Source organism: Brachyhypopomus gauderio, chromosome 17, assembly GCF_052324685.1.
Source record: "Brachyhypopomus gauderio isolate BG-103 chromosome 17, BGAUD_0.2, whole genome shotgun sequence".
Taxonomy (NCBI): Eukaryota; Metazoa; Chordata; class Actinopteri; order Gymnotiformes; family Hypopomidae; genus Brachyhypopomus; species Brachyhypopomus gauderio.
The window spans coordinates 21,307,946-21,332,825 of record NC_135227.1 but is presented as its reverse complement, the minus strand read 5'-3'; the positions used below and the strand labels follow the sequence as shown (position 1 = coordinate 21,332,825).

The following is a 24,880-nucleotide window of genomic DNA, read 5'->3' as shown; positions in this document are numbered from 1 at the left end:
CTCTTTCACCCTCTCTCTCCCTGTCCCACCCTCTCTCTCTCCCATCCTGTCTCTCCCACCCTGTCTCTCTCTCTTCCACTCTCTCTCTCTCCCTGTCCCATCCTGTGTCTCTCTCCCACCCTCTCTCTCTCTCTTCCACTCTCTCTCTCTCCCTGTCCCACCCTCTCTCTCTCTCTCTCTCCCATCCTGTGTCTCTCTCCCACCCTGTCTCTCTCTCTCCCTTCTCCCTAAAAACTTCTTTAACTTTTTCACACACACACACCAACCACATGTGATTCATTTCGGGAACAATAATTGCTTGGCTACAAAGTAATTTGAGAATTTGGACAGTTGTTTCTTCACTTTTCATGGACAGCTGTAATTGCATCACCAGTGAACTGATCTAGAGTTGATTCCTGATGTTGGATCTGGAAGTAATGTATGTTCTGAGGACACTGTTCAGAACATTTCTCAGCAGTGTCGTTTCCGTCTCTTCTCGTAAATGTATTCACACGCAGGGTGTGGCTGTCCAGCACAGACCTGAAATTACCGCTCACACCTACTTAAAACGGTATCATACCAGTGTCAAAACAACATATTCAGATGTTTACTAAACCCAACCTGGACCAATGGAAAAACACTTCCTCTTATTCCATTTGAATGAACGTAAAGACGACAAACCCATCATGTGGTTGTGAACGGCTCTGTAGCACATCCCTGTATGCAGATTACCTTTGGTTTCCTCCAGACCGCTGAAGATACGTGTCTCATACGTATCACCACGGATGCACGTCACCGTGGGAATTCCAACATCACGTCCGTCAGCATTCCAGAGCTGTTCTGAGGAACTTTAGAACTTCAGAACCACGGCGATCCGATTCCAACCCCAAAGATCAAGTGCAGTTCTAGAATTCCAAGACAGAATTATGGATCTAAAGAGTGCAGAGGCGTCATTTCTCAGATGGGATGAGAATACAAAGAAGCCACGCTGTAAAAACAGTGATACAACGTCCGTACCTCAGGGTCTTTATTCTTTAAAAGCACAATATTTGAAAAAGTTAAGTGCTGCCAGTTTGAATCATTTACACATAACACTAAGTCAACAATTACTTCTGTAAAACATAAATACAAAGTAATTATGTACAATTGAAAAAAATATAATTCATTTTACAAAAAAAACTACAAAACTCAACTGAACAATTTCAATAAAAGCTAAAAACCCATGTCCTAACACCTCCAACTCCGCTCCTGTACACACGCACACTCAAACACTATAAACCACACAATTTCAAGTTTGTTAGGACAGGACGTTACAGGACATCCATTCACTAGTGGAAGAAGTAAACGATAATGCCTGGAGGAGAAGTGTCACAGCATCACACACCAGCTCACCATGACGGCCAAGCCCGTCTACACTCTTCACCTCACAATTCTGCAACTCTAGCAACGAGTAATCTGGATTGCTTTTGTCTTAAAGTGTGTGTGGTGAGGGACAGGAACAGCTTTGAGCAGAATCCCTGGCTGTGAGGATCCTGTGTCCCCTGGCAGGCTGTGGAAGCAGGCTCAGCTTTTACGTCTCAGTGATCTCACTTAACTCAGGTGTTCTGAACTGTGCCATCGATAAATCTGCTGACATACATCAGTCCAAATGGCCTCAGGTGGGGCAAGAATTCAGTGAGAAAGAGAGAGATGGAGGTGTAATTAAATTAATTATACACTATCAAATATGTCACAGCAGATGAGCAAGGGTGATCTGAGAGACTCACAACTGATCACTTCTATCTGATCACTCCTGGCTGATCACTCCTACCTGATCACACCTAGCCGATCCTCCTAAACTTTAAAGGCTTTCCTCATTTACATTTCAAACATTACAAAAATGCTACTAGTTAGCAGAAAACTCTAGAAAAACAATTTAGCCTATAAAAGTGACATCTTAGCTGCCAGATTTCATATATCCTTTAATAGCTAGCTGTGTGTGTGTGTTTGTGTGGTTATCGGACAGCCATTGCCAACTGCCAGATTTATAAGAAATTACCTTAATCCCTTATTTCAGGTGACACTATGAATCTTGAGAGGTATCAGGAATACTTTCTAGCTAACGTTTCACAGTTCCCAAATGATCCTCAGATCAGTCTAGATTAGGCTCTAGATACAGGCTGGATCCTCACACATTCAGTGTTGTGGAACCATTCTATGGTGGTTTGGCACCATGGCTAACAGTGGTGTGTATGTGTTTCCCTGTATTTCCCTGTAATGAGAGGACTTGCATGTTGTATTAGTTGGAGGTGAGATACTGTCTAACTGACAGGAGGGTTTGCAACAGCATGAAGTCAGTCTACTACCGCCCTCTACTGGCAAAAACTGAAAACACACTACAGGCATTCAGCTTTGGAAATGTCAACAATTCCTGAGATTGATTAAAAACTAAAACATCCCAAAACACTACAGTTTACAAAAAGTGCACTGTAAAAAAATTCAATATTGGTTGTGACCAAAAATATTTCTTACATTGCTGAATGAAATACCTACAATATACAAAAATATTTTTGTTCCATCAAAAAAACCAAAAAACAAAAAACAAAAACAAAAACAAACCTACCCTAAGAAGCATCTAACTTAACAACTGACAGTAATGACAGTAGGATGGCTTCATAGTGTAAATACATCTATTCCAAGTTGCATTTCTGAAAAGCTCCACTAGGAGGTGCTGTTGATCGCACTAGTTGCCCTCTTCCACAAACATCTGTGATTGAGCTTTATAGGACTGGATTAAATAATCTAATTTCACTATTTCAGGATTTAAACCTGGAATCTAAAATCCAAAACCCTTCATGTGGAGTTTGGGTTCACACCTTTTGGGGAGTCCTTACTGTTCTTAGCTCCTCCCCTTAACTTACACTGTGCAAAGCTCACACTGAAGAGCAGCTCAACGTTATGAACTCATCCGGCTGGTCTCTGTGTGCGGTCGGCAGGTGAGGGGAGACCTGCTCCAGATGTTACTGGTTCAGTTCTTGAGCAGATCCCCCAGGTCGTAGTTACTGAAGAAGTCAGAAACTCCCTCTCCGTCTTCCAGGCCCCAGAGGTAGTCGTCGTCGTGGTCTAGTGGCGGTGAGAAACTGACAAAGGAGGGGTCAGAGGTCAGGGCCGTGCCAGGCAACTGATCCTCGGTGATTTGGAGCAGGCTGGGAGGAAGGCCCAGGATCCCGTCCACGTCCAGCAGGGCGGTGCTGCTGCTCCCACCCACCCCTCCTGCTCCTGAGGTGGGGTGGGGTTTAGAGACAACAGCTGTGAAGGAGACACACACACATTTATTTGTTTAGTCACCATACAGAGCAAAACACCCAACATGCAGCCCAGTGTAGTCAAACACACGTTTGTTATTTTGTTTCACTGGAAACAAAAATGGGATCAAAATTTGTTTTGAAGCTTTTTTGCTAAAGACTGGAAGGGACACGAATGTCATTATTCAAATGGGACCACACTAAACAGCGTCCAATAGCATCTACTGATCATTAACATGAACACGCCCCCTTCTCACCCTCTGGGCCTTGCTGCTGTTTGGGTGTGTACAGATGGGGCGGGGTCTGGTCAGAGGCGGAGTGGGGGACCCTGGGGCTGTAGTCCTTCCTGGGGGTGGCATTCTTCACGGGGCTGGCATCCCCCACACCTTCCTCTGGGCACAGGTAGACCTCGATAGCACCGTTCTTACTCTTCAGGTAGATCTGCATGGAGGCCTGCTGAAAGACAGCAACACAGGTGAGCAAATGTGGTGATTACAAGTGACAACCACAGGTGATGACCACAGGTGATGATTACAGGTGATGACCACAGGTGATGACTCCAGGCGATTACAGGTGATGACCACAGGTGTTGACCACATGTGATGCCTACAGGTGGTGAGTACAGTGCGTCTGATTTCAAAGGCACCGTGGATGTTTATGAAGGACCCTGTGTTCTTCACACTTGCATTACAAATGGTGAAAACATAATTGCCACTTTAAGATCTGACGTTAAAATAAAGTTATTTCAGACTGTAAGTGTAACAGTCACTACTGACGGTTTGAAGTCAAAAGTAAGATGTTCAAATCACAGGCCTACATACATACATACGTACATACGTAAGGTGTCTGTCATACGGACACTTCAGTGCTTTGCTAAAAGCCCAGCTGCCCACGCCTGAACATACCTGTCACCCCCCAAAGCACTTGAGACCAGAGCCACTATAAGCCTCTCTACTAAGAGCTCGATAGAGGAACGATGATGAAAAGCTTTGCACAAGAATCCTGGGAGAAGACAGGCAGTGAGTGTCTCTTTACTGGGCCCCAGGAAGAAGCTCATTGGCTGAAGACCTGAAGGAAGTGCATGATGATTGGCTCTTATGCTCACCTCTGCTACTTCCGGAAGCTCCAGTTTGGTCTCAGGAGGAGCTTTGACTGCAATCACCGTCTGCTCCTGCAGACTGGTGATGGACCGAATGTCCTGATAGGTCACGTATCCGAATGTGGGCGGAGTTAAAGACCAATGCACACATGGCAAAAGCAAATGCAGTTTAACTAAAACTCTTCACTCAAGGAAAGAAATATTACACTGTTACTGCACACTCATCACACAGTACAGTAGAACCCCGGAACTTATTCGACATATTCGGAGTTCGACGCAAAATTTCGAGAAAACTTTGTCTCGGAGCCCAAACAAAACTTCAGAATCCGACCCGTCTCACGTAATTTTTGTAAACAAAATACAGTTTGTGCTTTGGTCACATGCCGCTAGTAGGCATTAGTTGGCACCATTGTTCAATGGCCTTAAAACTATTTTGAGGCTGTGCTCCAAGCGTTTGCTGCATTTTTGTTGTTTTTTGTGCTGTTTTAGACTAAAAACAAAGCAGAAGAGGAAACGTAAGAACAATATTGTTGAAAAAGGCGATCATAGAGAAGTAAGAAAAATGCATTTGTGTGACGGATTTAGCATTGGAATTCAACTTGATGGTTCAGAACGAATTAATCAGTTTTCACTTATTTCTTATGGGGAAAATTGATTCGGAACTCGACTGCATCACTTCTCAATGCTCCTTCCGGAACGAATTAGCGTTCCGGGGTTCAATTGTACTGGGAAATACATTTAATATAATTGTATATTACAAGTCTTAAAGATCATAAAGATCATGATCTCTTTTCACAATTGTGAATTGTAATCCAAGGGATTTGTATTTTACACATCAAAATGTCCCTGTAAGAAATTCAGTAGGAAAATATTCTGGAATGTTCTCCAGCTAATCTATGTGCGGGTCGCTCCTGCATATGTATACGGGTTCCATTTCAAAGCGCTACAATCAAAACAACACAAAAATGCAGACAAAACACGTCAGACAACCTCCATAAGTAAACAAACTTTCACATACATATAGTGAGCACACCTGTGTATACAAAAGTACAAACACAGGCATACACTTTCAGACACATACATGTGCACACATGCACGCACACACACACGCGCACACACACACACACACACACACACACACACACACACACACACACACACACACACACACACACACACACACACACACATAAAGACTTGCGACCACTAAGAGGCTGAAAGGATATCTTTGGTTGGCTGTGTTTTCCGTGAGGTCTCGTAGCTGGTTGGTACTGGACTGGATGAGATCATCCAGAACTCTCTCCTTCCTGTCCAGGTCAGCCAGCTCTCTCCGCAAGGTGTTCGGACGCTCAGAACCACTCACTGAGCCCTCAAACACACCCCCCACACTGTCTCACACACACACACACACACGAAAAAACATGCACGCAGACACACACACACACAACTGAGTCAGCAATAAAGTTCTAAATTTTAAACAATAAAACTACTTCTGACCTTTCCACAACTGTAGTTAGACATGTTTTCTAGAACAATCTCCCTCCACCCTCATAAATCACTAAATAAGCTTAGCTTATCACGATAACTTTTTTCATATCAGTCAATATCGATATATATCATGATATAAATCAAATCACTATTTCCTTTATACTTTAAGTGAGAAATTAACAACACAACTATAACACAACTCGTTTCTGGCTACAACCTGCAGATTGTTATTAACAAGAGTTGTTATACAGTGTAAAGGTTTTGATATCGTCTTCAGACATAGATCATAGCCACCAGGGTTCATAAACAGCATTATAAATGTGTTCAGTCTACAGTATGTTAACATATTTACAGCACATAGGGGTCAGGAAAGAGTTCCAAAGTTTAATAAAAGTTGTAACTGAAGAAGAAAAGTTGTAATTGAAGGGCAGAAACATGGATAAGGGAATGAACATTTCAGAGTCTGATTGAGCGTCACAGACAGTGAATCATAAATCCCCTCACATACAGTCTCTCATTACATTGAATGTCGCTGTTCTGACTCCTCGACAGAATCCGACTCCCCTCGTTTGCACACATATAAAGACACTACAGATGATATTCGCGATTTCCGTTGTTTGTATGCATAAATAAGGTGCAACCTTTAATTGTTCATCATAGCAAAACAAAACTGTAGTGCTCAATGAACTACGTTATAATCACTGTAACTAACAGGATGGAAAAGTCTGGTTAACGTTTTTCTTTTAATTTTGGTGACTTATCTGGATGTGTAGGCTATTCCACATAAAGCACATGTCTCTACGTTCAATAAGTGTCTAATAATATAACCAATTTTGTTATAATATTTTATATTAACCTTTTTAATGGAGGGTTTAATTTTAACCCGCATCTTTATTTGCGCGCAAACAAGGGGAGTCGGATTCTGCAGAATTTCTAAAGCTCTTTAAATGTAACTAGATAGATAACTAGCTGTTCATAGATGGTTTAGAACAGACCTGGGCAAACTACGACCCGCGGGCCACATCCGGCCCGTTGTGCATCCCTGTCAGGCCCGAGAGAGGCCAATCATAAATTACAACATAAATGAAACAAATATCTATGTCGTGCGTGCAATACAACTGTGACGCTTTTATTTTGAAAGTTTGTGTTAATTCCGTGTGGACGTGCGTGCGTGTGAGCTGTGCGAGAAACACGGTAGGTGATCAGCAACAAGTTAAACTAGGTTTATACTTTTGCGAGTGACCGTAGCGCTCGGCTCCGCACACCTCGCGTGAACCTCCGCGAACTGCGGAACATTTACGTGACTAATTTTAATTGTGCTTTGTGTTCCAGGTTTGAAAAGTGCTGGAATTAAGGCTAAAGAACTTGAAAATGCTTGAAATTGTAACTGTATTTCGATTCACAACAAATTGCTGACTGAACAGTGGGGCATTCCAGAAGGCGGATTAAGTGACTAAACCGGGTAAGTAAACTCAGAGTTAACAAACTCGGGTTTTCCGTTCCAGAAACCGAGCTTAGAGAGAACCTGAGTCAGCTGGGAAATATTGAAATTGACCTTGAAAGTGCCGTAGAAGTGCTTTAAAGCTAGGTTTATACTTGACGCGGTGCCAGGGTCTGCGCGGCGAAAATGACGTAATCGCAGTGGCTCCGCCCGTGCACGAGGGCCTCACGCGCTGTCGATTGGCGAGGTCGTGCACCTCTCAAATTTTGTAACTTCGCGCGCGCCGCGCCTCAGCGCAATGAACAAAGTCATGTTTGCTAGGCTCATACACCTTTATAAGGTGGAATTAAAGCATTTGTACGTCACTTTCAAGGTCTATTTCAATATTTCCCAGAACGTTAAACTTAATTAAGTTAAATATTTATACTAGGGGTGGGCATAGATTAATTTTTTTAATCTAGATTAATCTCACTGAAATCTTGAAATTAATCTAGATTAATCTATATTAAAATGGCTCATATGCGTGCTACCCAAGTAATGACTAAAAGTCAGTTTTTGAGATAGGGTTTCTTAATACAAGGGGTGCATTAGACCAGGGGTTCATCTCCTGTTTCCAAAATGCATCAATGACTGCTTGAGGAAGCTGTTCTACTTTGATACTTGAAGAAAAAAAAAACATGCTCAATAAAATGTAGGCTACTCGTGTTCAACGGTTTATTCAGTTAAACATGAATTTGTAAGCCTACATACTGTACATTAAATAACATGTTTATTCAGCTAAACATGATATTTGAAATGTAAGCCAACATTTAGTACATTTAACCTCACGGACGTAATTTTCAAAAGTCAGTTTTGGTCCTCTGTAGTTTTACCAGTTTGCAGTTTTAACGGTTAAAAAATATTTAAATAGCGACGAATCTAGCGCTAGGACCATGCAGAAAACGACCGCTCCGAGCTCCGCTCCGGTAACACTTGACGTTCCTAAAAATGAATTTTCCATGAAGCAAACCTGGCGACTTCGTGGCTGCATCCATGTAAACACATGTACGATTTGTAATTCACAGGTTTAAAAACTCGTTCTCGCCCCTACTGTGCAATTTGGTTAGGAATATACCCGAGCTAAACTATCAAGTTGAAAGTCATCATAGTTTGCTTACCCATTTTGACCCAGTTCCCAACCCAACTTTAAGCATAGATTAAAGGCGATAATTTTTATATCGCTCAATAAGAGTATCAAATTAACGACCGCCGTTAACGCCGTTAACGGCCCACCACTAATTTATACATATACTCGAAATGATTTGAAGTAATTCACTTTTTTATCACATTATTTAATGTTTGTTTATTTTCAAATCACCCAATCTTAACGTCTTCACGTTCTCTCATGTTTCGTCCTGGAATTACAAGAAGCTCATATTTGTTAACGCAATACAAGAGAACTGTTCATTCAGATGGCTATTTGTTGTGAAACTAAGTAGTTACAATTTCAAACATTTTCAAGTACTTTATCCTAAATTCCAGCACTTTTCAAACCTGAAACACAAATCAACATTAAAATTGGTCAGGTAAATGTTCCTTCCCCTGTTTTTGAGGGGTGTTTCTTTATACTACCACATATCGTTTCGGAGAACACTGCACAGAATGTGACGCGGCAAGTATAAACACCTGCATTCGCGGAAGTTCGCGCAAGGTGGGCGGAGCCACCGCGATTACGTCATTTTCGGCGCATGTAACCCTCGCGCAAGTTATCGTTTGTGTGGCCCTCTGACACAATTCAGGTTTCTCATGTGGCCCCTTAATTGCCCACCCCTGGTTTAGAAGGTCTTTAAATGTAGCTAGCTATGTATTTAGACGAAAACTAAGGCATAAACTTTTTCAGGCTTAATTACCTACCAATCTTCATTTAAAGACCTTTACTAATTCAGTCCCGTTCTACATAATGAGATTCTGTATAATACAACTCTTGTTTCTAGTTAAAAACCTACAGTGTTATTCCCTTCATTACCAGGTTATGTTTAGACTATTTTCTGGAATCGTTTTGAGACATTGCATAATTTTTCTTATCCATGATAAAATTGCTTATCACTTTATTTCACATGTAAGCTAAATGCTCTTTAAATGTAGCAAACTAGCTAGGTATTTAGACAGAAACTAAGCCTTAAAATCCCATTTAATACAACGTAATTTCTATCTAAATAGCTAGCTAGTTTAATCAATACAGCTGCTACATCTACAGAGCTTTACTACTTAAGTTCCATTCAACGTAATGAGAAACTGTATAACACAGTAAACTTTAGTTGTGTTGTGGCTGGATTTGTAGCGTTTCTGAATTTGTAGCGTGTTTCAGAAATGTGGTGCACGCGTCCTCATTTTGATGAACTTGCTTTGCGTATTTATTTATGAGCACGTGTGCTAAACTGCCGCCACACCCACATTCAGCACTGTGTGCTTCAAACAACCCTGAAATGGCTGGAACTCTAGTTCATCCTCTTGATTGATCTGGGCGGCGCTATTGTCATTGGCTATTCATGTTATCTGTCAAAACATGGCGGGAATGAAATGTTATCGATTTCTATCGAATGCGTCTTATATTTCTATCGAGACGTTATATCGATATAATTATCGTTTTATCGCACAGCCCCAACTCTAATCCTAGCATCAATGATCCCTCCTTAGCTAAGACCAGTGCTGTCTGTGGTGTCAGTGGTCATTTAAGTACTCAACAAACAGGTGAGTCTTCAGTCTACGTTTGAAGACCACAAGAGTCTCTATTATATAATATGAGTGTACAAGTACATAATATTATAGTTTATAAGTGTACATTATGTTATAGTGTATAAGTGCACATAATATATCTAGCATATAAGAGCACAAGTGTATTTTAATGTATTATAAATATAAAAAGTGTGTATGTGCACTTTATATGTGTAAATATATTTACATTGGATATGTACATTATAAGAACAATTACTTCCATAATAATTTGACTAACATATTATAAGTAAGTGTATGCGCATATTAACTAGACTAACTAGTTTGGCCTGATGGGAGGTGCACACTCACATATTAAGTAGACTAGTTTGGCCTGATGGGAGGTGCACACTCACATATTAACTTGACTAGTTTGGCCTGATGGGAGGTGCACACTCACATATTAACTTGACTAGTTTGGCCTGATGGGAGGTGCACACTCACATATTAACTTGACTAGTTTGGCCTGATGGGAGGTGCACACTCACAGCCACTGGATGTTGTTTTTGGACTTCTTGCGAATGAGCTGCACGCCCTCCAGCACGTTGGTGATGTCATAGATGCGTCTCTTCTGGACCTCCAGGACCTCGGTGGCCCAGTTCAGGTCCAGAACCCCGTCCGCAGCCTTGCTCAGCAGCCCCACGAACTTCTTGGTGAGCAGCCCGAGGGAGGTGTCGTAGCGCGTGCGCTCGCCCGGCGACTTGGGCGCTGAGGGTTAGAGAAGGAGAGATGAGTCCAGACGTGTCTCTGGAGCTCACACTACACCCGCAAGACCCGCCTGCACTGGGAGGCACGTCAGAAGACCGTCACCTAGTGCACCAGATTATCCACCAACATTCTACGAATATTCTAGAATCAGAATATTTAAGTTTTAGAACTGGCATTACATCATGGAATGTTTTCTGGATCATTGCGAATCAAGCATTCTAAAGGGGTTCTAGAACAGCCGAACTGTTCTCTTTCCCTTACTCTTGGGGCTGGAGACCCTGCCCGGGGCTGGGGTCCCTTTGCCTTTTGGTGTGCGAAACCCCGGGAGATACACGGGGTCTTCCAGATCCAGACGCCTCTTGGCCTGCAGGAAGAGGAAGCCGAAACAAGAGAGAAGAGAAACCACGGGTTCAGTTCTGAGAGTCGGAGAAGGTCCCGGCGAGGTACATGCTCCGAGAGCTATGCTGTGGAGGTCGGTTAAACATGTGAGAAGTTTGTCCAAACTCATCAGTGTCCGGTTGCAGCTGTGGGGATTGTCCTGCTGTGTGTGTGTGTGTGTGTGTGGAGGGGGGGGGGCTTCACTTCAGACCCACTTGAATGAAAAACCACACATATTTCACCCTGTTCTCCTCTGTAAAACCCCCAGGAGATCTCCCACACTGATATCTCCAGGAGATCTTCCACACTGGTATCTCCAACACCTTAGAACCACTCACACCAAAATCCACTTGCAGACAGCTGTTGATTACTGTGTCTGGATAAGCTCAGATAAAAGAAGCAAACACAGACCCCAAGTGCCCTGATGTTACACTGAACCAGAGTAAGAAGTTGTAATAAAGATGTAATGAAGCTCTCAAACACAAGAAATTAGATTCCTCATTACCAGAGACATGTACATCCTGCTTTGACTCTGTTAACACACTTGATTTAACCTGTTAATTCTACCTGCAGATTTGAGTTAATCCGAAAATCCATTCAGCTGTAAATAAAAGCACATTTTACTAAACAACATGATATCTGCCATTTTCGTCCATTTGACTCCAAGACGTTTCAGATGAAGACATCTGAAGTGCTTCTCAGGTCTGAGGTCTGGCTTTGTCAGCACTGGTGCTGTAGGCTCACATGAGCCCATTAAAAGTTTTGGATCAGGAGAGGTGTAGGCAGGGTCTGGACAGGTTTAACGGACCTCCACCCGAGCACAACCTACTCCTCCTGTGTTGGGCAAACACTCATAGCTCAGAGTAATCAGTACCTACTGTTATCACTATAGACACACGCACACACACACACACACACACACACACACGCGCACACACACACACGCACACGCACACACTCACGCGCACACACTCACGCGCGCACACACACACACACACACTCACGCGCGCGCACACACACACGCACACACACACACGCACACACACACTCACGCGCACACTCACGCGCACACACACACACACACGCACACACACACACACACACACGCACACACTCACGCGCACACACAATTCTTAACCAAACATGACAGCACTAACACTTCTATTAACATTCACCTCCGTTTCCAACTTGTGAAGACCTCTACTGATTCTGGGTCAGGATTCTTGAGGACGTCCTGCACATATTTGCATGCGTGTGTTTGAATGCATGTGTATGTAGACACACGACTGATAGAGCTGTACTTGTGTATATTTGCATGTGTGGATGGCTGTATGCATTTCTGTATATATGTGTGTGTGTGTGTGTGTGTGTGCGCGTGAGTGTGTGCGTGTCAGAAGAAGGGTGCCATTGTCCCAAGACCAAGCGAGTTCTCCATCTGCCACTAACATCTGTACCCAGAACAGGTGGGAGCGGGACAGCCACCATTAGGGTTCAGTTCCTGGAGCTCTGTACTCCCCCCAGAACAGTGTGCTGGTCTCCTAGTCCCATAATCCCGCAGTCTAACAAGCCCATCCAAAAGAGTTGGACATAAGAGACCGCTCCTATAGTCACACCACCAGGACTTCTCCTATAGACACACCACCAGGACCTCTCCTATAGTCACACCAGCAGGACCGCTCCTATAGTCACACCACCAGGACCGCTCCTATAGTCACACCACCAGGACCTCTCCTATAGTCACACCACCAGGACCGCTCCTATAGTCACACCACCAGGACCGCTCCTATAGTCACACTACCAGGAACGCCCCTATAGTCACACCACCAGGACCGCTCCTATAGTCACACCACCAGGACCTCTCCTATAGTCACACCACCAGGACCACTCCTATAGTCACACCACCAGGACCGCTCCTATAGTCACACCACCAGGACCACCCCTATAGTCACACCACCAGGACCACTTCTATAGTCACACCACCAGGACCGCTCCTATAGACACACCACCAGGACCGCTCCTATAGTCACACCACCAGGACCTCTGAGGCCATCTTCTCATGCCCAGATAAGAGAAGCTGTATGGTAATAAATCCAGGAAGGACGTCAGGAGGAGCAGCTCACTTTGAAACCCAGATCTTAGGAGACCAGATCTTAGGAGACCAGATCTTAGGTGACCAGATCTTAGGAGACCAGATCTTATGTGACCAGATCTTAGGAGACCAGATCTTATGTGACCAGATCTTAGGAGACCAGATCTTATGTGACCAGATCTTAGGAGACCAGATCTTATGTGACCAGATCTTAGGTGACCAAATCTTAGGAGACCAGATCTTAGGTGACCAGATCTTAGGAGACCAGATCTTAGGTGACCAGATCTTAGGAGACCAGATCTTAGGAGACCAGATCTTAGGAGACCCTACGGTGGTGCAGGGCCTCCACAAGCACAGGCTGGAACTAGACAGTTCTCCATGGTTACTGTGACTGTCCAGAAGTGTTTGTGAGCCTTGCTCTAAAGGCTATGAGGGTGGTACAGACACACTCACACACACATACACTCACGCGCACACACACACCACATAGACGTATTCACACAGATGGGTAGCTGAGAGGAAATTTGAGATCTTTTCCTCATACCAAAACCGCAAAGACTAGTAAGCACTCTTCCTGTGGAGCAAGTCATTCTTAAAGTCGTGTGAAGGTCTTCTGAAACACATGTGCTTGTTTGGAAATGAGTGTCCAGAAATTCAGTCCATGAAAAAAACCTCCATTTCATAATGAATCAAAGGTTAATTCAGTCACCACCCACCACTACAGAAACAGAGTTTAATGTTCTTTAAAGCTAAATGAATGAGCAGATACAGCAGCAGGTAGGTCACAGGTCTGGAGCGTCGGCGTGGAGAAACACCATCAGCCTCTCTGCACGTCTCCACAACAACAGGGGCACTTATGGCACAACAATCACCCTCTTTAAGTCGCACATTTTACAACAGCGGGAACTCCAGACACACTCTGTAAAGGTCTCCGTCGAACGCCTTCTGAGTGCCAGGCTGAGCCCTGTGGCATAAATACTGCAGCTCTTCAACAACACGCCCTGTTCTGGGATTGAACCCCAACTGTTCACACTGTTGCTCCAAACAGGGTTCACACCCTGTTTCCACTTCCACACACCCAAACACCACTCCCACACCCAAACACCACTCCCACACACCCAAACACCACTCCCACACCCAAACACCACTCCCACACACCCAAACACCACTCCCACACCCAAACACCACTCCCACACACCCAAACACCACTCCCACACACCCAAACACCACTCCCACACCCAAACACCACTCCCTCACACCCAAACACCACTCCCACATACAAACACCACTCCCTCACACCCAAACACCACTCCCACACACCCAAACACCACTCCCACATCCAAACACCACTCCCACATCCAAACACCACTCCCTCACACCCAAACACCACTCCCACACAACCAAACACCACTCCCTCACACCCAAACACCACTCCCACACCCAAACACCACTCCCACACACCCAAACACCACTCCCACACCCAAACACCACTCCCTCACACCCAAACACCACTCCCTCACACCCAAACACCACTCCCACACCCAAACACCATTCCCACACCCAAACACCACTCCCACATCCAAACACCACTCCCTCACACCCAAACACCACTCCCACACCCAAACACCACTCCCTCACACCCAAACACCACTCCCACACCCAAACACCACTCCCACACACCCAAACACCACTCCCTCACACCCAAACACCACTCCCACATCCAAACACCACTCCCTCACACCCAAACACCACTCCCACACACCCAAACACCACTCCCACACCCAAACACCATTCCCACACCCAAACACCACTCCCACATCCAAACACCACTCCCTCACACCCAAACACCACTCCCTCACACCCACACACCCAAACACCACTCCCACACACCCAAACACCACTCCCACACCCAAACACCACTCCCACACACCCAAACACCACTCCCACACACCCAAACACCACTCCCACACACCCAAACACCACTCCCTCACACCCAAACACCATTCCCACACACCCAAACACCAAACACCACTCCCTCACACCCAAACACCACTCCCTCACACCCAAACACCACTCCCACACCCAAACACCACTCCCTCACACCCACACACCCAAACACCACTCCCTCACACCCAAACACCACTCCCTCACAACCAAACACCACTCCCTCACACCCAAACACCACTCCCTCACACCCAAACACCACTCCCTCACAACCAAACACCACTCCCTCACAACCAAACACCACTCCCTCACACCCAAACACCACTCCCTCACACCCAAACACCACTCCCACACACCCAAACACCACTCCCACACACCTAAACACCACTCCCACACACCTAAACACCACTCCCACACACCCAAACACCACTCCCACACACCCAAACACCACTCCCTCACACCCAAACACCACTCCCACACCCAAACACCACTCCCACACACCCAAACACCACTCCCACACCCAAACACCACTCCCACACACCCAAACACCACTCCCTCACAGTTCCTCTTCACTGGATCTGCACCTCTCTTTCTGTACATATCCTCAAATTTTGTCTAATTGACTTTTTAAGCGATTTACTGATATCTTAAGTGATTTATTGATTGAAGATGTTCCTGTTGGCCGCAGAGTTGATTTAGGCAGTACGGCTACACCATCTGTTCCCCTGAGTTCACATCTATCCAGTCTTGGTGTATTACTCTCTATAAGAGAAAACTGGTGTAAGAACTTTTACCCCCGCCCCTGTGCCACACCCTACAGTAAAAACACACTCAATCTTATTACAAAAGGTCATCCTTCCTGCATAGCTGATGACACAATCAAAGGTCTGTGTGTAAGAATTAGCGTGGGTGAGACGAGGAAAGAGGGTGTTGGTGGAAGAGGGGTGTGTGATTTGGTGGGAGACCTTTTAAAGGCGGTGGGCCGTAACTGAAGCAACGTGGTGGTGGTCCAGGCCCTCATTAACACACGTGAGCCCTGCAGAGGGGGTCGGTGGCCACGGGAACAGACAGCTACTACTGCAGACGGAGAGGCTGGTGTTTGGGGGGGGGGCTACCACACTGCTGTTAAACCTCTCTCACATATTCACTACAACACATGTTAATAAATGAATAACCATATATGCAAACTGATCTTTTTGGTGTCCTTCTTGGACTGATCTGATTCACAGTGAGTCGTTAGCCACTGTGTATTTTAGATGTCCTATCTGGACTGGTTGCAACTGTTGGCTAGAGGGTGAAAACGTAACTCAGCAGGGTTCTGGGTTTGAGGTCTGAATAGAGCTTCACACTTACGGACACATGTAGTGTTTCTGTAATGAGCTGGGTGTGTGTGTGTGTGTGTGTGTGTGTTTGTGGGGTGGGGTGTTGTGACCGTAAACCCCCTCTCCACCTACACCAGCATATGGAAAACTCCACCAGTCAAACACCGGAAGAAATTCAGCATTCATCGTTACCTACAGAGTGGGATCCACAATGTTACGCTCAAATAACTCAAAATGCCTCCAGAAGAGTGTGATCGTAAGACCTCCACACTGAGCAAACAAACTCAAACCATATACATATATGCGTCCTATTGGGTCCCGGGGCGGTGTGTGAACGCTCGGACCGTTGAGAAGTGAACAACGGCACCGTCAGCCTCAAACAGAAGACCAGCTGCTCCTGGAGGCCACGTTAGCACAGCTGTGGGGAGTTTTAGCACAGGGCTAACGCACCTTAGTCTCAGAACAGACACGATGACGGTTGACTAACCAGGTGAATATTAGATTATGCTATGCAATATTATTATAAATAAAGAGAGTCAGATTCAATGCAGTACACAAGGTACTGTGTGTGTGTATGTCCCTCTTCTGGGGTGGGTTTCCCGAAACGTTCGTAGCACTAAGTACTTCTTAACTTCGTACGTTTCATACGAGGTTACGAAGTACTTGGCGCTACGAACGTTTCGGGAAACCCACCCCTGAGCTTTAGGAAATGACGCTGACTCCAGACAGCCAAACTGAAGTTATCATCTCCAGTTCAGCCTCGTTCCTCTGATGAAGGCACTGTTTTGAGCAGTTATCACCCTCACACACACAAATACACCATTCCCAGTGTGACTGCGACCCGTCTGACCTCTCCATACCTACAGGAGCAGGTCGGGCTGGTTCTGAGCTGAACCTGGAGAACAGGTCTTCAGAGGGAGACCTGGGGGCTGGTGTGATCAGAACTGCAGCTGACACGCTTTTACCGGGGATTTGAGGACTGTTGGACTCATTCTCGGGTCTGAACAGAGTCTGGCCCTGAACACAAAGATCACCAACTACACAGAACGTGGCGCTCGAGCGGTAAATAATCGGTAAACTGTAGTTACCGATTATAACACAACACTGTGCCTGTGCATACCCAACCAAACGGGCAGTTATAATCAGGGTGTATCAAATGGAACACACACACATTCACGCACACTCACTCACACACACACACACATTCACGCACTCACACACACATACACACACACACACACACCCCCGCCCCTTAGCGGGTCAATCTTGTTTTACTAATCCGAAATTACCACATTAACCACACTCATCATCATCATCATCATTCCCACAGCTTGTCTTATTATGCACGAGTCAAATCTTCACTTTGTCTTAGACTACGACTGTTTAAGCATAACGGGTGAAACGTTAAATCTCCGTGTTATTACAGTTAGTCTGAGTAACCTGCCGGGTGTCTCGTGAAGAGTGCGAGTATCTTTTGCCATGCTGCAGTAGTAAAGACCACGCTGGGGACCATAAGCCCGGGTCCTACAGACGAGGCCCCACGCTGCCCGACCGTCTCTGCAGGGACTAAATCAATCACGGGGGTAAACCTCCGGTTCAATGACGAAGCGCTTACCGGGAGCCGCCCGGATGCCGCCCGGACCGGCCGAGCCTCGGGTCCGTGGGGGGTCGCGTACACACAGCTCGCTCTCTGCTCCGCACCTGCCGCGTTACCGATCCGGGTGAAGTACCCGACCGGCACCGAGTTCACCGGCGGACTCACGAGTCCCGCGCTGAAAAAATCCGTTTTGCCACCGGACAGAAGTTTCTTCTGCGGACACGAGAGTCGTGCGCCCCCGCCCGAGGCCGGAGACACCCCCCTGGGCACCCGCAGCATCCTGCACACGCTTTAGTCGGAGATCCACTGCACAGCGTGCGGCACACAGTTCAGCTTATTGTGCAAAACCTCCCTGTGGTTCCGGGCTGCTTCTGCACGAATCAATGAATCAGCAATTTAATTTCAAAGATAATCTGTTCTGAGTCCCCGAGTCCAACTAGTGGGGAACTGAAATTTATCCGTTACGGTAGCGATACTATCTAAAAAAAATAGATATGTAGTACAAAATAACTTAATTATAAAAGAAAGTATATTGGTAATAATGCAATAAATTATCAAAAATAGTATTCTGTCGAAATGCAAATAGCTTCGTCCGAGTTCCTTTGTTCAAAAGCTACAGCCGAGGACTTTGATAGCTGCAACTATCTCAAAAAGTTTAAAAATAATTTAAAAAGAAATTTAGCACAATGCCCAGACACGTTTAAATATATTGACCTATCTGCGTTCCGAATGCGGGGAAAAGCTTCAAAATGATTCTTGTTTTGTTTTCCTTTGAATGTTGATGTTGGTAGAGCCGTGTTGTTCGTGCGGACCCTGCACGGGCGAGCGCTCGAGCTTTTGACATCAGCTACAACAGCCAGACGCTATTTTAGCGCCAAATTACGTCCCGCGAAATTTGGATCTCCCGCGGTTGGAAGGACTCTGTGATTGGTCGGCGGCACGCCGCACTCGTTCGATTCCGCATAAATTTGCATAGAACAGTTGGAGTACGGCGTGCCTCTCCTTAAAGGGCCAGCATACATTTTATATTCTCCTTTGGGAACAAAGGCTACTGTCCTCAAACAGTATCTTTGTAATCGTATAACTTAAAATACTAATGACTGCGCGCTTTATTGGTTACTTGGTTACCAGTAATACATGAATATTCCAAATTGAACATTTTCTCTGTTGAGCAAGGGTTGATATGTATTTAGAGTATTTAAAAAAACAGTTCAGCGGATGCACTTCGACAAAATGATTAACATTATCAATATCACATTCAACATTCAACAGGAATATTCCTGTAGACAGATGTAGACCATATCAACGATGCTCATATTTTGACAGGTTATTGGTGTCTGCTGTAAGGCATCTCATTTCTCTAATATAACACCTTTGACTGTTTATTTGACCACAAATGGATGGAAAACATTTAGTTTCTGCCCTGCTTTACCAAACCACACACACGACACACACACACACACACACACACACACTCTCTCTCTCTCTCTCTCTCTCTCTCTCACACACACACACACACACACACCCCTAGGTCAACCAAAGTTATGGCAAATATTAAAAAAATTAATAAACAAAATGTATAAAATTTCTAGTTAAATGATGTGTTCACACTGAGTTATTAAAACACAGTTTATATGAAGACTAAAATACATTGTCCTGTGAGCTGAGTTCAATGTGAAATACTTCTAGTCTGAAATACAGAAAAAAAAAACAACATAATTCATCTGAAATGTTCTGGTGTTCAGTTTATTTTTCTTTCACTTCAACCACAGAATGTATAGTTGAATTGAACTGCCCTGAGTTGGGTTGGTTTGACAATACACAGTACATTTGAATTCAGGGTGCACCTCTAAACAACACGTTCCCACTTGCTGTTGAAGTAATACTGAGCCTTCCAGTAATTCTCCTCTTAAACCTGTTCACTGTTGTCTAAAGTGGCTAAAACTAAAACTAACTAAAATAAATCTGTTTGTGGAAAAGCTGCTCTAAAAGCTGGTTCTAGACTTAGAAACCACACAACCACACACACACACACACACACACACACAAGCCTCTCAGAACGTGAAGAAGAAACTTCATTTTCTCAGGCCCAGAGAGGAAGCTTAGCACAGACATGCAGGGAAGCATCTTATCACACACACACACACACACACACACACACACACACACACACACACACACGAGACTGTCAGATGTACCGACAACGCTGATAACTACCACAGTCACCACCCTGCTGTTTGACTGAGTGTCAAACACACACACACACACACACACACACACACACACACATACACACACAGAACTGCAGAGCTTTGCCTGTCAATCCATTATAAAGTCTTCAGACACAATAGAATTCATTATAAAAACTGATTTGAGGTCCATTTTGAATGATACATTTACACAAGCCTGTAGGCTATTGGCTGATACATAAATAATCAAGATTATTCTCTAATTTATTCTAAATATGTTAATTAATTTATTGCTATATTTAAAGATGATTGAAATGATTATGGTTATGTTATGTAAAAGAACCAGTGACATAAGTGACACAAATATGCAGAAACATTTATGCTGTGGTTATTCTGTGGTTTTCCACTTCGTACATTTGGTAAACTTGGTCTGACGAAACTGCGCCACATCTCCCTCTACTGGATACACTAGGAATTACAACCTTTAGCGTGTATTCCAGTACCCTAACGTTTTACGTTCATTTAAAGGATCAATATATTTTCCTCCATAAAATAGCTGTACTGCTGAATGATTCTTTATTTTTGCATTTTTCTTTAAGGTGCAGCTCACACAAGATGATGAATCAGGTTTCTTTGTACTAATTAAATGAACCAGAGTAGTGTTTAAAACAGGCGGAGTACAGACACCCTAATGAACCCGGGTCACTATAACTGTATTATGACTGTTTCATAATGTGAAATTATTTATTCGTCCAGCATTTAGTACAAGTGTACTTTTGGCGGCACCGTTGAAACGCCTCCCGGAAGTTGTCTAGATATCATTTTAGGCAGCCATGTGTCTTAGTGTTTCCACAACATTAATGCTAACAAACTATTCTTTGTAAGAAATTACTACGCGTGTGCATTTTCAGTGACACATCAAAGATCGTCTAAAAGAATATTTTGCTTGTTTGTAATACAGGATTCACGTCTAAAAATAAACAAGAAAATTAAATGCAAACAGTGTGGCAGCTGTTCTTACGAAATACGAAAAACAAAACGCACCGAACTGCAAGTAGTTTCAGAATTCACCAGATGGCGCTAGAACTCTTCAATAAGATAAATTAACAATACAGTATTTAAAATAACGACTCCTCTACCTGCTCTACGTGTTGCCATAACAGGTTTAATTATGGGAAATCGCGTAATAATAAACTGTGTGTGCTGTTCATTCTTGTCTATGATAGAAATATGTGAAACTATGACCATAACAAATAGATCAAAAGCTGGAACTATATTCACAGATCACATCTTGATCGTTGGCCATCATGCATTACTCCTGAATCCCGTTTTAATGCCCTCTTATCATAATAGTTGCCTTCAGAATAGCCATTGTGAACTTTATCGTTATGTTATTCAGTTCACACATCAGAGAGGTTTTTGTGGAGTGGTCATCTGTCATGGCCATCAGAAATGTTTTGGGGAAGTAACCACCTCACCTTCATGTTGTGTGACACGCATGTGCAGTAGTGCAGGTGTAGGTCAGTAGTGCAGGTGTAGGTCAGTAGTGCAGGTGTAGGTCAGTAGTACAGGTGTAGGTCAATAGTGCAGGTGTAGGTCAGTAGTGCAGGTGTAGGTCAATAGTACAGGTGTAGGTCAGTAGTGCAGGTGTAGGTCAGTAGTACAGGTGTAGGTCAGTAGTGCAGGTGTAGGTCAGTAGTGCAGGTGTAGGTCAGTAGTACAGGTGTAGGTCAGTAGTGCAGGTGTAGGTCAGTAGTACAGGTGTAGGTCAGTAGTGCAGGTGTAGGTCAGTAGTACAGGTGTAGGTCAGTAGTACAGGTGTAGGTCAATAGTGCAGGTGTAGGTCATTAGTGCAGGTGTAGGTCAGTAGTACAGGTGTAGGTCATTAGTGCAGGTGTAGGTCAGTAGTGCAGGTGTAGGTGCGCTACGTGGAGGGGTGATCCACACTGGCACCTCCACCTGCCACATTACACACCTCCACCCACCACGTTACACCTCCACCCACCACGTTACACACCTTCACCCACCACGTTACACACCTCCACCTGCCACGTTACACACCTCCACCCGCCACGTTACACACCTCCACCCGCCACAATACACACTTCCACCCGCCACGTTACACACCTCCACCCATGTTACACACCTCCACAAGCCACGTTACACTCCTCCACCCATGTTATGCTCCTCCATAGAACAGGACCAGGACCGGTCTGTCTCCACAACCATTCACCCATCAGCTGCTGTTCTAACAGGAACTTGTGTTGCTCCATTGATGTAAAAATTAATTTTAGAGTAGAAAATTTAAACACAAAGAACAGAATATGAGACTAGATGTAAACACACAGAATATCAGATTACACTGTAGTTTTGTTCTCATCAAGTGATTTTATTATGCAAAAAAAGTGAATGTATACAAAATGCAAAATAATGATGGAGTTTATAAAACTCAGTGGATAGAGTCTGCAGAAATGTAGAATCCCCACAAACACTTAACAATTCACTCTATATGTATAGAGTACAAATTATAATTTCTCTAGAATCTGTAAACACCCCCTGGATCACACCCACCCTTAACACAACCACTGGACCACACCCACCCATGAAAACCCCAGGAAAGAAAAACCCTGATGAACAATATATATACACGTTTTCATTGATTAAGAAAAGTCGCTTTCTGAAACCCAACTGAACTGAGCTTGTTTCACAACACTGCGGTGTTCTTATCAAGACAGGGGACACTGCCAAAACTGAACTGTAAGGAATATAACGTTAGTCTTAATAATCTGGAACGTATCCAGTCAGAAATGCTTGATTGTGGCATCACAAAATGGAGTTTTAAGAACAAAGGCAGAAAGGAAACCAAATAGTCTTGATAGCAACAGCTCCTCTGAACTTCAGAAATCTTCGGCTTTGGTGGGTTGACGTATCCGTGACCAAAGCCTGGTTGAACTGACTGGCGTGTGTTTGCTCCCACACTGTGAATACACGCAGCCCTGGTGTGTGTTCAACCTCCCACCCCTGTCCATACGTACAGAGGGTTCTGTCCTGCACCTGCAATATAGATGGGAAAGAGAAAAGTTAACTCAGCATTCTTTCTGTTCCCCTCGCGTGCACACACACACACACACTTCATTCAGACTGCAGACCCGCTGGCGCCAACGGCAACACTTCCATTATCCCAGACTGATGGGTGCCGTGATGGGAGCGATGTTGAACTGGGACCACCTTCAGTCTTCACACGGCCAGGTTTTCAGGAAAGGAGAAAATCTCTTGGTTTTTCAACAACTATCATCAAACTTCACGGCGTTTCTAACTGCCGTTTGTGGGGCATTAGTGTGAGATCTGAGCTTTCGGCCACCGTAGTCTGTCATTCTGTCACAAATGGAGATTCGTGCCGTTTCTTCGACAGTGGTCAGATCAAAGCGGGTCTAGATCAGCCCAATGCGCCATTTACAGCCGTTTAAACGTAACGACGACGGTAGCACAACGATCAGCAGCATTTCATCAATAAAAGAATAAATACAAAACTAATTGTTTATCCTGAAAACTCAAACGAGAAGTAAAACACTCACCTTGCTCATCTAATGGCACAGAGTCCTGTCTTCTTTAGAGAACTTGTGTGTGATCTCTGAGCTCTGTGCACAAAACACAACTGGAGTTAGAAATCACAAACCCAGAACTCTTCACATCGTGAGAGGAATCAGGCTGAACTGGACCGAACTGACCTGCAGGGCCGCCAGCACGTCCGGGCTCCTGGACTCCGTCTCCTTCTCCAGCGCGATCTGCAGGTCGAATATATAATCGATGACGTGCTGGAGGATCTCCACCTGGCTCACGGACTTGTTCGGGGGGATGGTGGGCACAAGCTCCTTCAGTTTGGAGTAACAGTGATTCATGTCCGCGAGCGCCACCACGGGCTCCTCGCACGCGCCCCGGGGGATGGCCAGGCTCGGTTCCGACACGCAGCACACCGCCTCGTAACACCGTCTGACGGAGCGCACGGGACTGACAGCTTTCATTTTGGTTCCTTGACGATTTGCAGGAATAAACTCGGAATCCAACGGTGATGTGGGCAGAGCCGATATCCACAGTACTCGATAAACACCTCGATATCCAGCGGTCCAGTACCACACGACCCAGTCCTCTCACAGACCCGTTTACAGTCGTCAGGCGGACCGAGCTCCATATATATGTGCGCGTCTGTAGCGCCGCCCCTCCCAAAAATAAACAAACCCTCATGTCGCGCGGAACCAATGAAAAGACTCTTATGGTAATCGGAGGCGTGTCCTAGCTAAGATTTAACTTGTGATTGGTTGTTTCCACTTGCCTGTCAAATAGCTAGTAGAAGGAGGAAAGGCAGAAGAGCTTGACTAAGTTGTATAGGTATCGGTTCAGTGCTGAATTCAAGAGGAGGCTGCAGGTCACTGAACCTCAACGCATAAGGTCAACCCTAAAGGTCAAAAGGTCAACAATAGCACAACCACAGCTGAAACCTTGGCTTTATAGAGGCACTTTACTTAAAATGATCAGAAGGACCTCAACAGATACATAATACACACTGCAGAGCCAAGAACGTAGAACGTTCTCTCTCTCTCTCTCTCTCTCTCT

General features: G+C 44.8%; 2 protein-coding genes across 4 annotated transcripts; both read right to left on the bottom strand.

Moving 5' to 3' along the window:
- Positions 1 to 1,001: 1,001 nt before the first annotated feature.
- e2f2 (E2F transcription factor 2) lies at positions 1,002 to 18,922 on the bottom strand. Of its 3 annotated transcripts, XM_076978858.1 has the most exons (8): positions 18,795 to 18,922; positions 18,099 to 18,451; positions 11,012 to 11,114; positions 10,531 to 10,750; positions 5,589 to 5,750; positions 4,369 to 4,483; positions 3,521 to 3,719; positions 1,002 to 3,267 (listed from the first exon to the last, which is right to left on the bottom strand). In XM_076978858.1, the coding sequence occupies exons 2-8, from the start codon at positions 18,357 to 18,359 to the stop codon at positions 2,987 to 2,989; spliced, it is 1,341 nt and encodes a 446-aa protein (XP_076834973.1). In that variant the 5' UTR covers positions 18,360 to 18,451; positions 18,795 to 18,922; the 3' UTR covers positions 1,002 to 2,986. The 3 variants fall into 3 exon arrangements, with proteins under 3 accessions (XP_076834973.1, XP_076834972.1, XP_076834974.1); XM_076978857.1 differs by having other exon boundaries at positions 18,099 to 18,912; XM_076978859.1 differs by having other exon boundaries at positions 3,521 to 3,716; positions 18,099 to 18,912.
- A 3,715-nt stretch (positions 18,923 to 22,637) lies between these two features.
- Positions 22,638 to 24,447, bottom strand: id3 (inhibitor of DNA binding 3). Its single transcript, XM_076978796.1, has 3 exons — positions 23,998 to 24,447; positions 23,845 to 23,907; positions 22,638 to 23,323 (listed from the first exon to the last, which is right to left on the bottom strand). Exons 1-2 carry the CDS (start codon positions 24,289 to 24,291, stop codon positions 23,854 to 23,856), a joined length of 348 nt encoding a protein of 115 aa, XP_076834911.1. The 5' UTR covers positions 24,292 to 24,447; the 3' UTR covers positions 22,638 to 23,323; positions 23,845 to 23,853.
- Positions 24,448 to 24,880: the final 433 nt, after the last annotated feature.

Bases quoted from the DNA above. Each gene is read 5' to 3' on its own strand.
- e2f2 (XM_076978858.1), bottom strand. From the start codon at position 18,359: ATGCTGCGGGTGCCCAGGGGGGTGTCTCCGGCCTCGGGCGGGGGCGCA. The intron at 4,484-5,588 runs ATATCCTTTCAG...AACTCCGCCCAC, and splicing joins GAAAACACAGCCAACCAAAG to ATTCGGATACGTGACCTATC. The intron at 3,268-3,520 runs GTGAGAAGGGGG...TCTCCTTCACAG, and splicing joins ACAGCAGCAAGGCCCAGAGG to CTGTTGTCTCTAAACCCCAC.
- id3 (XM_076978796.1), bottom strand. From the start codon at position 24,291: ATGAAAGCTGTCAGTCCCGTGCGCTCCGTCAGACGGTGTTACGAGGCG. The intron at 23,908-23,997 runs GTCAGTTCGGTC...TTTTGTGCACAG, and splicing joins ACGTGCTGGCGGCCCTGCAG to AGCTCAGAGATCACACACAA.